The sequence below is a fragment of the Amia ocellicauda genome, chromosome 12, assembly GCF_036373705.1.
Source record: "Amia ocellicauda isolate fAmiCal2 chromosome 12, fAmiCal2.hap1, whole genome shotgun sequence".
Lineage (NCBI taxonomy): Eukaryota > Metazoa > Chordata > Actinopteri > Amiiformes > Amiidae > Amia > Amia ocellicauda.
Window position 1 is genome coordinate 284,380 of NC_089861.1, and position 12,410 is coordinate 296,789.

General features: G+C 45.1%; 1 protein-coding gene across 1 annotated transcript; it reads left to right on the forward strand.

The window, feature by feature from the left end:
* The first annotated feature begins 4,243 nt into the window (after positions 1–4,243).
* fgg (fibrinogen gamma chain) lies at positions 4,244–8,408 on the forward strand. The gene is made up of 9 exons (XM_066717984.1): positions 4,244–4,402; positions 4,495–4,539; positions 4,991–5,177; positions 5,302–5,386; positions 5,700–5,830; positions 6,001–6,134; positions 6,235–6,419; positions 7,073–7,350; positions 7,901–8,408. Exons 1-9 carry the CDS (start codon positions 4,343–4,345, stop codon positions 8,089–8,091), a joined length of 1,296 nt encoding a protein of 431 aa, XP_066574081.1. The 5' UTR covers positions 4,244–4,342; the 3' UTR covers positions 8,092–8,408.
* The last annotated feature ends 4,002 nt before the right edge of the window (positions 8,409–12,410 follow it).

The following is a 12,410-nucleotide window of genomic DNA, read 5'->3' on the forward strand; positions in this document are numbered from 1 at the left end:
CGACCCCTGAGCGCCGCGCGCAGCCCCGTGGCATGGACATGCAAACAAGCTCCGGGAAGCCAGGAAATTGTGTCAGAAGCTGTGCAGACGTTTGTGTTTGTGTACTGCTGTGCACAGCTAATTCCACTCTTCACACCAGGCTGCAGTCCTGGTCCAGAGAGCTGCCCACGTGCACACGAGTGGCGTTTAGAGGGTTTGTCTTCACTGCTGTGTGGCACATTGAAATGAATCCCTTTCAGAGGAATGTCATACTAGAGGTTACAAAGCACTTATTTGGGGTAGATATTTCCCTTGTCTTACTTATCTTTTTGCTGTGCATCACTGTTTTTCCGTTTCCCAATACAGTAAGACGGTGTGCAGTGAAAGCAGGTGCCCTGACGCCCTGACGCCCCCTGACGCCCACACACTCCCTGTTCAATCACCACAAAGCCCACATCACAGTGTGTTCTTTCTCTGATATCAGCCACCTATCTACTGTTCACTGCTTATGTCCTTGTACAACACCTACTGTATACAAACCGCTGGAATAAACCTGTGTTGTGTTTGTTTGTTCATGTTCTTTTGCTGATTCTTCACTGATGTTCGCTCTTGAAGGCTGTCATCAGGGGTCTCTGGCCTCAGTCCTAGAACTGGCCCTGCTCTGCTCCCTGGGCTCCAGAGGCGTCTGTTTACAGTGCAGGAAACAGCGACTCAACGGGAATACAGTGTCTTGGGGTCACAGCCTCTCTGTCCTCACAGATGAGCACAAGAGCATCAGTTATTCACTGCACCCCCCAAGGGTTATCTCCGCAGAGGTGTCTTGGCTGGCCCTCAGTGCTTCAGCAGATCAGATGACACAGGCTGACACTACTGAATGGATAGCCTGTTTCAACATCTCCATGTTACATTAAACAAACTCCAACCACTGCACTGCAGGCCAGCATCTTCTGAGATTAAATTCAGGGCTTGGTGTCTTCTCTCCCACTGTGCGTCTGTCCTGGTATCTCCACAAACACTGTAATAAGTGCAATTTGATTCAGTTTTCCTACAGGTCTCTGTCCAGCTATAAGCGTTGCTCTATGAGCTGAATGTCTGCTCCTCTGTCCTGTCAGTGTCAGTCAGTGTGTCAGTCAGTGTCAGTCAGTGTGTCAATCAGTGTATCAGTCAGTGTCAGTCAGTGTCAGTCAGTCAGTCAGTCAGTCAGTGAGTGTGTCAGTCAGTGTATCAGTCAGTCAGTTAGTGTCAGTCAGTCAGTCAGTCAGTCAGTGTGTCAGTCAGTGTCAGTCAGTGTGTCAGTCAGTGTATCAGTCAGTCAGTCAGTCAGTGTGTCAGTCAGTGTATCAGTCAGTCAGTCAGTGTCAGTCAGTCTGTCAGTGTATCAGTCAGTCAGTTAGTGTCAGTCAGTCAGTGTGTCAGTCAGTGTCAGTCAGTCTGTCAGTGTATCAGTCAGTCAGTTAGTGTCAGTCAGTCAGTGTGTCAGTCAGTGTCAGTCAGTCTGTCAGTGTATCAGTCAGTCAGTTAGTGTCAGTCAGTCAGTGTGTCAGTCAGTGTCAGTCAGTCTGTCAGTGTATCAGTCAGTCAGTTAGTGTCAGTCAGTCAGTGTGTCAGTTAGTGTCAGTCAGTCTGTCAGTGTATCAGTCAGTCAGTTAGTGTCAGTCAGTCAGTGTGTCAGTCAGTGTCAGTCAGTCTGTCAGTGTATCAGTCAGTCAGTTAGTGTCAGTCAGTCAGTGTGTCAGTCAGTGTCAGTCAGTCTGTCAGTGTATCAGTCAGTCAGTTAGTGTCAGTCAGTCAGTGTGTCAGTCAGTGTCAGTCAGTCTGTCAGTGTATCAGTCAGTCAGTTAGTGTCAGTCAGTCAGTGTGTCAGTTAGTGTCAGTCAGTCGATGTCAGTCAGTCAGTCAGTCAGTCAGTGTGTCAGTTAGTGTCAGTCAGTCGATGTCAGTCAGTCAGTCAGTCAGTGTGTCAGTTAGTGTCAGTCAGTCGATGTCAGTCAGTCAGTGTCAGTCAGTCAGTCAGTGTATCAGTCAGTCAGTCGATGTCAGTCAGTCAGTCAGTCAGTCAGTCAGTCAGTGTATCAATCAGTGTCAGTCAGTGTCAGTCAGTGTGTCAGTCAGTCTCATGCACTTCACAGTCAATGGCAACATGTTCTCTTAATATTTTACATGAAGTCAACATGTAATGTGTAAGTCAACACTCTGGTTTAAAGTCCTATACATATCTACAGTACAGAAGTACCAGGATGTTCAAATGTACATATTGAAATTATGTACTGAAGTTACTTCTGTTAATTGAAAGGTATCTCCTGCGCTCGTCAACTTTTTAGGTTTAGCAATCCACGGTGCATGACCTTCTGGGAGTAAAGACTGTGCCTGTTTGGTTGCTGTATGTCTGCCAAACTGCCACTCACTCCCACTCACTCACTCCTACTCACTCCCACATGTCAGCCTCATGTTGTCAAAGCTGTTTATCACACTGCAAAGCCCAGTGAAGTCAAGTAAAGGGACTGGAAATCTTCAAACATTTAACATCACTGCACTGCACTGCACTGCACTGCACTGTCGGGCAGTGGCCCCTAACCCTGAAAGGGTTAGTCCCTCAGCTCACCACTAAAACATCACTTTTGAAAGGCTGGTACACACATACCTATTAATCAATTAAGCAGCTCACATGATCAATTAAGGAACTCTGGTCCTTGAGCCGGGCTGAGGGGTGTTTGTTCCAACCGATTAATAACTTACCTAATTATTTCAATTTAACTAAATAATTTCATGAATTTCAATGATCAATTTGACAATTTGTTAGAACTAAATTGTTCAATTGAATTATTTAATTATTATTAATAATAATAAACAAATAATAATAATAATATGCCTTGGATAAGGGCGTCTGCTAACAAATAAATAATAACAACAGGGCCTGGACCGGAGATGCCTGTAGTAGCAACAATGAGGATTGACACCAAGGCCCCTGATTGTTAAATATCATTATTGTTGTTGAGTGTCTTTGCTCAGAAGTGCCCTCAGTCCCTGAGACACAACCTGCAGACAGTGGCTTGTCTCACCAGGATGCCTGAATGCTTTGCTAATCTAATGTCAACTGCGCTGGCTCCCAGTCTCTTCCCTGCATTGATTTTTAAATCCTCTTATCTTATAAAATAAGACCCCGGCTGCAACGCGCGGCTGCCTCCCGGCCCTGCGTCTCCTGACACTGCCCTGGACACGATCTTCAAGACAAGACTCTTTCCAGGCACCCACTGAAAAAGAGTCAGTGAGAGGTCTTAGAGTGAGTGGGATCTTTTCCCATGGATGTCCCTTTTCCTAAATCAGTCAAAGGATCTGAAACTACTTTGAAAATCAGTTCCCAGCTTAGGACATATTTGTTTGAGCTAGGATCTGAGGCTTGATCTGGTAAAGAGCTTTGAGCTCAATTCTGAATAAAGGCGCTATAATAATCTTGATTGTACTGTACTGTACTGTATTTGATCATTACTACCAGTTCAGAAGAGAAAACCCCCAGTCCAGTTCCGTGCAGATCTCGACTGTATCAGACAGTTATCAAGAATTCACTTGTTGATTTCTCTGATGTGCCGATTACACAAACGGTTCCCAATGACTTCAGTGTCTCTGTGCACCAGATGTGGTGGGGCAGTGGGGCAGCTATTCTCATAAACTGTAATGCAAACCCTTTCTGCCCAGTTCATATTGGGGTTACAGTTAGGTCAGGATCGGAAAGGTAAATAATTATGATCTCTAATGCAGGGTAGACAATGAACAGTATATGGTGGTTGATAATGATGATGATGAGTTTGGTTGTTGTTGTTGCAAGTAACAAAACATCTGAAATCTTTTCCATTTTCCATTTCCCTCTTTTGTGTGCAGAATGATGCGCCTGTCCCTGAAGGAGGTGTAATCTATTCAAATGAGTTTTGTGATCTGTGTGGCTGTACACTGCACTGTAATACCCAGCGTGTAAAGCACAGGACTGGAGAACAGAGAGAACCATCTGTTTTAGATCTAAGTAACAGTACAATATTATTATTTGTCATTTAGCAGACGCTCTTATCCAGGGCGTGAAAGACATGCCCATCCACCATTATATTCTCGGTCGTGTTTGGCTGCTTTAAGCACCAGGGCTCACAGTTTAGAGAGGGAGTGGTTGTGACAGGTATTGCGTCTCTTCATGCCCTGACTGACAGGAAGCCGGTTGACAAACTGTTCTTCAAACACAGTGAGTCAGTGAGGCCGGGGGGCTGCGGGGGGCTGCGGGGCTGTGACGCGCCGGACCGCAGCCGGACCTTGATCAGATAAATGTGCTCTCCGGCGAGGAGCTGTCACTTTCCACAGGACACCCTGACCGGACTGCAGCATGGCGAGGTCCTTCCTCCGCACAGCGATACTGCTGACGCTCGCCTCGTCGGGCTGGGCAGTAAGTGTCTCAACTGACAGTCATACACCTCTGATGCGACATGTCTCCGCTTTGCTTGTTGCCTTGATTTTAATCACCGATCCTTTTATTAGCAGGTATATTCGCCTGTGGACATATGCTCGCAAAGCGATCAGTTTGTAAGTGTATCTTTTTATTTTATACATAACTAATTGAAGTGTATATTTATATTTTATAAATCGAGCAATAGTCGCCTACATTCAGCTGGGTTTCTCGATACATTGGTTTTAATTGCTACTTTATTACATTTATACTACAGTTGTGCTTGCGTGTGTGTGTGTATGCATGCATGCATGCATGAATGTATATATGTATTGCTCATTCTTCCAATAGGTTTTTGACCTTGTAAAAATAATAATCTGTTTATTTAGCCATTTTTTAGATGTACAGAACATCTAAACTGAACCAAGAAAGTGTTTAACTAACTCTCTGAGAATGTTATATACCTTTCAATCCAAACAGTTTTAGACAAAGGCCAAGTAATTCCATTTTAAGTTTAAAAAATATTCAGGAATCTGTATAATTATACAAACTGCAGTTGTTTTGAAAGGGTTTGTTCTGTTTTTCCAGGGAAAATACTGCCCCACGACCTGCGGGGTGGCAAACTACCTGCAGCGATATGAGCCCAGCATTTCCAATGAACTGGAGACCCTGGAAGCCACGCTGACCACCATTGCCAACCTCACCAAAGGGGCGCAGGAGAAGGTGGTCTATCTGAGAGACTCTGTCACCATCGCGCAGAAAGCCCTTCCACAAGGTAGCACCATAGATTCACTATTTTATTAGTAACGAATCGAACTAGGAAAACAACTTTCATAAGCCAGAAACACACTTCAGAAACTTCAGGGCCAATGTCCACAAACTGTCATTTTACATTTCAGAAAGTTACATCCAAAAGTCGTCCAACATGCTGGAGGAGATTCTGCGCTTCGAGAAGAGCATTATTTTCCAGGAGTCACAGATATAGTAAGACGTCTGCGGGGCTCAGGGTTTCGGCTGCGTAGAGGGGCTTGGGTTGGGGGGGAAGTTAAACACAGAGGTTAAGTATTAATGCAGACAAATTAGAATTTACAGTGACACCCCCACCCCACACACAACATATAACTAGCCCCCTAAATTCAATACACACAAACAATTAATTAATTAACATATGTATATATATATACCCCCCCACACACACACACAAACTCACACATACATATAGATAGATAGACAGGTAGGTAGATAGATAGATGTGTATATATGTTTGTGTATAACGTCCCGTCCCCCACTCTCCTAGTGAGCTGCAGGATTTGGTGGACACCAATGACAAGAGGATGGTCCAGCTGAAGCAGATGGCTATGCAGCTGGAGCAGAAGTGCAAGGAGCCCTGCAGAGACACCGTGCAGATCCAGCCCACCACTGGGAAAGGTACTTCCCTGAGGGCCAACTTCCTGCTCCCGCGTTTCGTATTTATTCCCATTGGAATGTGCAGCAGAAGCTCTTTCTAACACTTCTTCTGTCGTGCAGAGAAGGTCCGTTTTTAATGACTTTTCAAATGTAATATAAACGATGCGTTATCAACGTTGTTTTCCTGACAGATTGTCAAGAAATTGCGAACAAAGGCGCCAAAGTCAGCGGGCTGTACTATATCAAGCCAGTGAAAGCCAAACAGCAGTTCCTGGTCTACTGCGAGATCGACGGGAAAACCAACGGCTGGACGGTGCTTCAAAGGGTGAGACACGAGCAACTGAATACTGTTCCTGTGGGCAGGGTGTGCTGGAGAGAGTGTGTGAGAGACAATAATGCCTGTACATTGTTGGGACTCTTATCAGAGGCGCGACGGCAGTGTGGACTTCAAGAGGAACTGGATCCAGTACAAGGAAGGTTTTGGCTATCTGTCTCCGGACGACACCACTGAGTACTGGATTGGCAACGAGAAAATCCACCTGATTTCGACCCAGTCTACCATCCCATACATTCTGAGGGTTGAGCTCAAGGACTGGAGCGGCCAGACAAAGTACAGTAGACTGATGTGTAAACAGTAACCGTGCAAACTGCTCCACAGTTTCTTAATTAGTAATACTAATCATAGGGAAGGCACCAGTCTAAATTAAATACAGGAACACAATGGGAAAATCAAATGGTTTTGAGGTCAAAATAGTTCAGTGGTGTCTTCTCTAGTTTGTCTTTGCATGAAGTGTGGTAAAAGTCTTTGCCCTTTGCCTGTGTGCTTGTTGTGTACACAGTCTGTAACCTGTGTTCTGTGATGACACTGACATGGCCATGGGTTTGTTCAATCACTGTAACGCGCTCGATAGTGCCCTGCAGCTCAAAGTCTGTATACAAGGTAACGCTGCAGGCGAGTAAACATGCACAGCGTTGGTCTGGAGGGAAATCTGAGTGTCTTTCTCTAAATAATGGGCCAACATGGGGTTTCCTTTTTTAAAAAACTAGAGTGATTACACATTTGTTTGTTACAGGTAATTTTCCAGGAGGAGAAGCATGAAGTCACTAACGTTGACCTGCTGGTTGAGCTGCTGAGGCGTGTTCCTCCCTTGGCTCACTGGCCGTGCCAACGCTGTGATTTAACGCTGGGCCCAGGCTGCTTCATGTCCTGCTTCACAAACGGCCTCCTGATGGTTATTTGTCCTTTGCTTGTTTGGGTGCCAGGCATGCAGACTATGCCATGTTCAAAGTGGGCCCCGAGAGTGACAAGTACCGCCTGACCTACGCCTATTACATCGAAGGGGAAGCGGGAGACGCCTTCGACGGCTACGACTTCGGAGATGACCCCAGCGACAAGATCTACACCATGCACAATGGGCAGCAGTTTAGCACCCCTGACCAAGACAACGACAAATACCAGGGTAACTGCGCGGAGCAGGACGGCTCAGGCTGGTGGATGAACCGGTGCCACGCTGGGCATCTCAACGGCAAATACTACCAAGGTACGGCGCCTCCAGGAGCTCTTTTGGCTGGCATGCAGTCCGTAGCCCCCCAGCAGCATTCCCCACTAGTGAAAGGCAGTTCAAATCCCAGGTGAAGATCAGGGTTTCTCAGCTCTGGTCCTGCATGGGACCCACAATCTCTCAGGTGCTTTAGGGCTCTCTTGGATCATCAAACTGTGATCATCTCCATTTAATGATGTCCAGTTTAGCCAATAACTGGCTGAATTAGGAAGTGAAGAGCCCAAGGTGGAGAGAAGATACTACTGCTTCTCTCTTGGATCAGATTACTACCTCACCCGGACGTACCTGTCCAGGTCCGGTGCTGTGTAGTGAGTTTCATTACTTCAGGGAGAGCTAAGCAAGCCACCGGGGACAAGCTGAGATTGTGACCCGTGATCGATCTTAAGGCAAAATACAGTTTCATAAACTCCACTGATTTGTAATTCATTGATTATAAACACATATTCTCTCTCTCTCTGTCCTTCTCTATTTTCATATATAGTTTAAAGAAAAATAGTCATTCAGAGGTTATTTTCTTCTCCCCCTGAAGGTGGACCGTACACTGCTAAAGATGCCGGCGAGTATGGGTTCGACAATGGTATCATCTGGGCAACCTGGCACAGCCGCTGGTACTCCATGAAGGAAACCACGATGAAAATCATTCCCATCAACCGCTTGTCGGCGCTCTCTGGTGGGCAGCAGATCACGCAATCCGGCGTCAAACAGTTCGGAGACTTTTAAAGGACGGGACTCCATCTCCTGCAGCTCTCCACTGAAGCTGAGGAACATCTTTGCCTTCTTCTTCAATGTGCATCACATTCTCGGGACTGCAGATTAATCAGATCTTTCAAGATAGGTGTAATTGGGTGAATCTATTATTTTGTTTTTTTGTTTGGTTTGTTTTGTTTTCAGTACCTGCCTAATTAGCGTCGTGCTAATAAACATTTTCTAAGCATGAAAAGCTGTCTTGTGAGCCCTGATCAACTGCATCTCAAACAATTTTGGACACAAGTTTTGTCTCCAGGTCAGAAAACAATAAAGTTGTGCAGGAAAAGGTCTTTGTATTGTTTATCTGCATTTATTCATGATTCCAGTCCAAACTTCCTTCTACACTCACCTCCTGATGTAACACAATGGGTTAAAGTGAGCCCAGGGCTGTGATGGCCCAGTGGTGGCATCCAAGACAATACACTGATTTTGTTTATAAATAAATACAACTTGAAAAGCTTTTAATTGAAACTTTTGACTTAATCTTCTGTGACTTTCACTGATGTGCATAAAAACACAAAGCAGGCCAACAGCAGGGCAAACTTGTTCATTGTCCTCCATACGAAACAGGATGGCATTCGAAGGAATCAAATAAAACGGAAGGCAACTGTTTCATACTCACAGATGTAGTTTAGTGTTTCATTCTGACCACAGCAGACAACAAACACTCAGCACTGCAGCATGCAGGAGCACGAAACAAATATACAGTATAAGGTGTTATTCTTAGAAAGTTATACATGTAGAAGGAAAAAAAAACTCATAGTGTAATCCACTAATATGTAAACTTTATTGAGCTGAATTAGTCGTTGATGAGTTGTGTGGTTGTGTTGTATTTTTGCTTGCTAAGCTCACAGTGTGTGAGACATGTCTTCAGGTGTCAATTCTGTTGACGTATCTCATGATGGAAGGAGAGAAAACAGACTCTAAAACCCACTAACAGACATATTTCAGATTTGACCTCCCAACACAATGGCCTCTGCACACAATGACCTAATGCAGTGCTGTCCAAACAGTCCTAGAGAGCCCCTATCCAGTACATTTGGCAGTCACCCTAAATCGCTAATTATATTATAATTTAATTATATTATATTTAATTATATGATAATTAAAGGTTACCTATAAAACCAGAAGACTAACTCTGCCTCCTCTCCACTCCCCTTGCTCCAGAGCCGCTCCTTCTCATCCCTGGCCCCTAAATGGTTGAACAACCGTCCCACTGAAGTCAAGACAGCAGAATCCTTGACCTCCTTCCGGCGCTTACTCAAGACACATCTTTTCAGACTGTACTTCACTATAGTCACTCATTCTCCTGTAAGATTGCACTTATACAGCGTTTTCTCATACTCTTGCTTTGCATTAATAGAACATAAGAACATAAGAAAGTGTCCAATCGAGAGGAGGCCATTTGACCCATCATGCTCGTTTGGTGTCCATTAATAACTAAGTGATCCAAGGATCCTATCCAGTCTGTTTTTGAATGTTCCCAAATTGTCTCTTCAGCCACATCGCTGGGGAGTTTGTTCAGATTGTGACACCTCTCTGTGTGAAGAAGTGTCTCCTGTTTTCTGTCTTGAATGCCTTGAAGCCCAATTTCCATTTGTGTCCCCGGGTGCGTGTGTCCCTGCTGATCTGGAAAAGCTCCTCTGGTTTGATGTGGTCGATGCCTTTCATGATTTTGAAGACTTGAATCAAGTCCCCACGTAGTCTCCTCTGTTCCAGGGTGAAAAGGTTCAGTTCCTCAGTCTCTCAGTAGGACATTCCCTTCAGACCTGGAATAAGTCTGGTTGCTCTCCTCTGAACTGCCTCTAGAGCAGCGATATCTTTCTTGAAGTGTGGAGCCCAGAACTGTCCACAGTATCCAGATGAGGTCTAACTAGTGCACTGCACAGTCTGTAGGACTTGTATTATTTACTGTATATCTCTTATACACTTGTGTAAATTGGAATTGGAAAAGTGCATTATGCTTTGAACTGCACTATATTATTGCACTCTGTATGGCTCTTATATTTTGTTAGTGGTCCTGGACAACTTATCATCTGCTTAGAAATAAATAAATAAATAAATAGCGGCCCTAGAGGATTGGGTTTGGGCAGAACTGACTAAATGCAATGACCTCCCCCAACAAAGACATCCCCACACAATGATTTAACCACATAATGACCACCACACAGACTGACTTAACGACACAATGACCTAACCACACAGCCAGTGGCGATTCTAGAGTATGTGGGGGCCCCAGGCAAAATAATTCCTGACGTTGTTGGTATTTTCTTCCGTGAGAGCGGGGGGGGGTGGACGGAGTGGACGGAGTTTTCTCCCGTGAGAGCGTGGGGGGGGGGGAGTTTTTACCCATTTAGGGCCCCCCCCCAGCCCGGGGACCCAGGCAATTGCCTGGGATTCCTACCCCCTTGCGACGCCCCTGCACACAACTTGAGTCCTTCGCGCTGTGGGTGCGGATTGACAGACTCATGTTTGTCCCATATTGTATAACAATAAAATTAAGTGGAAAACTGGAGACTTAGAGAAATTGACAATGTTTTAATTAGGGATACAGATGAGGGTAGGAAAGATCTAATATTCTTACAGAGCATTATTATGAGTAAATTAGTTCATCTGTGCAATTAAACTAAGTAAAGTTTTAAAATGTGGGATAGAATTTGGGCTGAACTAAGGTTAGGGTTCGAGTACCCAGTTAACTGAGGCTTTCATGTATGTTACACAAGAAAGCCCACCTTGAGTCCCAATTGAAGTGTGCAAAAATACACTCAGGAGATTGTGTAGCTGTGTGGCAAAAAGGTTTGTGGTCTGATGAAACTTTGTGTCCTAAATGCAAAGTGTTATGTTTGGCACAGACCCAACACAGTGCATCACCCTGCTGTTAAGCTCAGGGGGGCAGCATCACGTCATGGGTTTGTTTCTCATGGGCAGGACTGTGGCAAAACTGAATGGAGCAAAGTATAGTAAAGTCCTTGTGGAAACCCTGAGGCCCTCTGCAAGAAAACTGAATCTGGGATGGAAGTTCACCTTTCAGCAGGACGATGACCCAAAGCACACAGCCAGAACTACACCAGAGCGGCTGAGGAAAAAGAAGATAAATATCTTTGAGTGCCCCAGTCAGAGCCCTGGCCTAAATCTAATCAGACATTTTTGGCACGACTTGCTGTCCATCAACGCTCCCCAAGGAACCAGACAGAGCTGGAAGAGTTTTGTAAAGCAGAATGGTCAATATTGCCAAGTCTAGGTGTGCAGAGTTAGTAGACATTGATCCCAACAGACTCACAGCTGTGATTGCTGCCAAAGGTGCTTCCACCAGGTATTAACTCAGGGGGGTGGAGACAAATCCAATTATGATATACAGTTTCGTTTTTTAATATATTATGTTTTTCACAAATATTTTTGTCCCACTTTAACAGTGTGGAGTGTGGTGTGTAGATAAGTGGAACAAAATCCTCATTCCTATGAAACTCTGCGGCACTGACACAACAGTGTGAAATAAAAGTTCAAGGGGCTGTAGATTGACCGGTGTAGACGGGCACTGTGTGTGTGTATGTATATATACTGTATATATATATATATATATATATATATATATATATATATACACCGATCAGTCATAACATTATGACCACTGACAGGTGAAGTGAATAACACTGATAATCTCGTTATCATGGCACCTGTCAGTGGGTGAGATATATTAGGCAGCAAGTGAACATGTTGTCCTCAAAGTTGATGTGTTAGAAGCAGGAAAAATGGGCAGCGTAAGGATCTGAGTGACTTTGACAAGGGCCAAATTGTGATGGCTAGACGACTGGGTCAGAACATCTCCAAAACTGCAGCTCTTGTGGGGTGTTTCTAGTCTGCAGTGGTCGGTACCTATCAAAAGTGGTCCAAGGAAGGAAAAGCGCTGAACTGGCGACAGGGTCATGGGCGGCCAAGACTCACTGATGCACGTGGGGAGCGAAGGCTGGCCCGTGTGGTCCGATCCAACAGACGAGCTACTGTAGCTCAAATTGCTGAAAAAGTGAATGCTGGTTCTGGTAGAAAGGTGTCAGAACACACAGTGCATCGCAGTTTGTTGTGTATGGGGCTGCGTAGCCGCAGACCAGTCAGGGTGCTCGTGCTGACCCCTGTCCACTGCTGAAAGCACCTACAATGGGCACGTCAGCATCACAATTGGACCACGGAGCAATGGAAGAAGGTGGCCTGGTCTGATGAATCATGTTTTCTTTTACATCACGTGGATGGTCGGGTGCGTGTGCATAGCTCACCTGGAGAACACATGGCACCAGGAT

Coding starts and splice junctions, on each gene's coding strand:
- fgg (XM_066717984.1), top strand. CDS start 4,343: ATGGCGAGGTCCTTCCTCCGCACAGCGATACTGCTGACGCTCGCCTCG. Junction 6,135..6,234: donor GCTGGACGGTGCTTCAAAGG/GTGAGACACGAG, acceptor GACTCTTATCAG/AGGCGCGACGGCAGTGTGGA. Junction 7,351..7,900: donor CAACGGCAAATACTACCAAG/GTACGGCGCCTC, acceptor CTCCCCCTGAAG/GTGGACCGTACACTGCTAAA.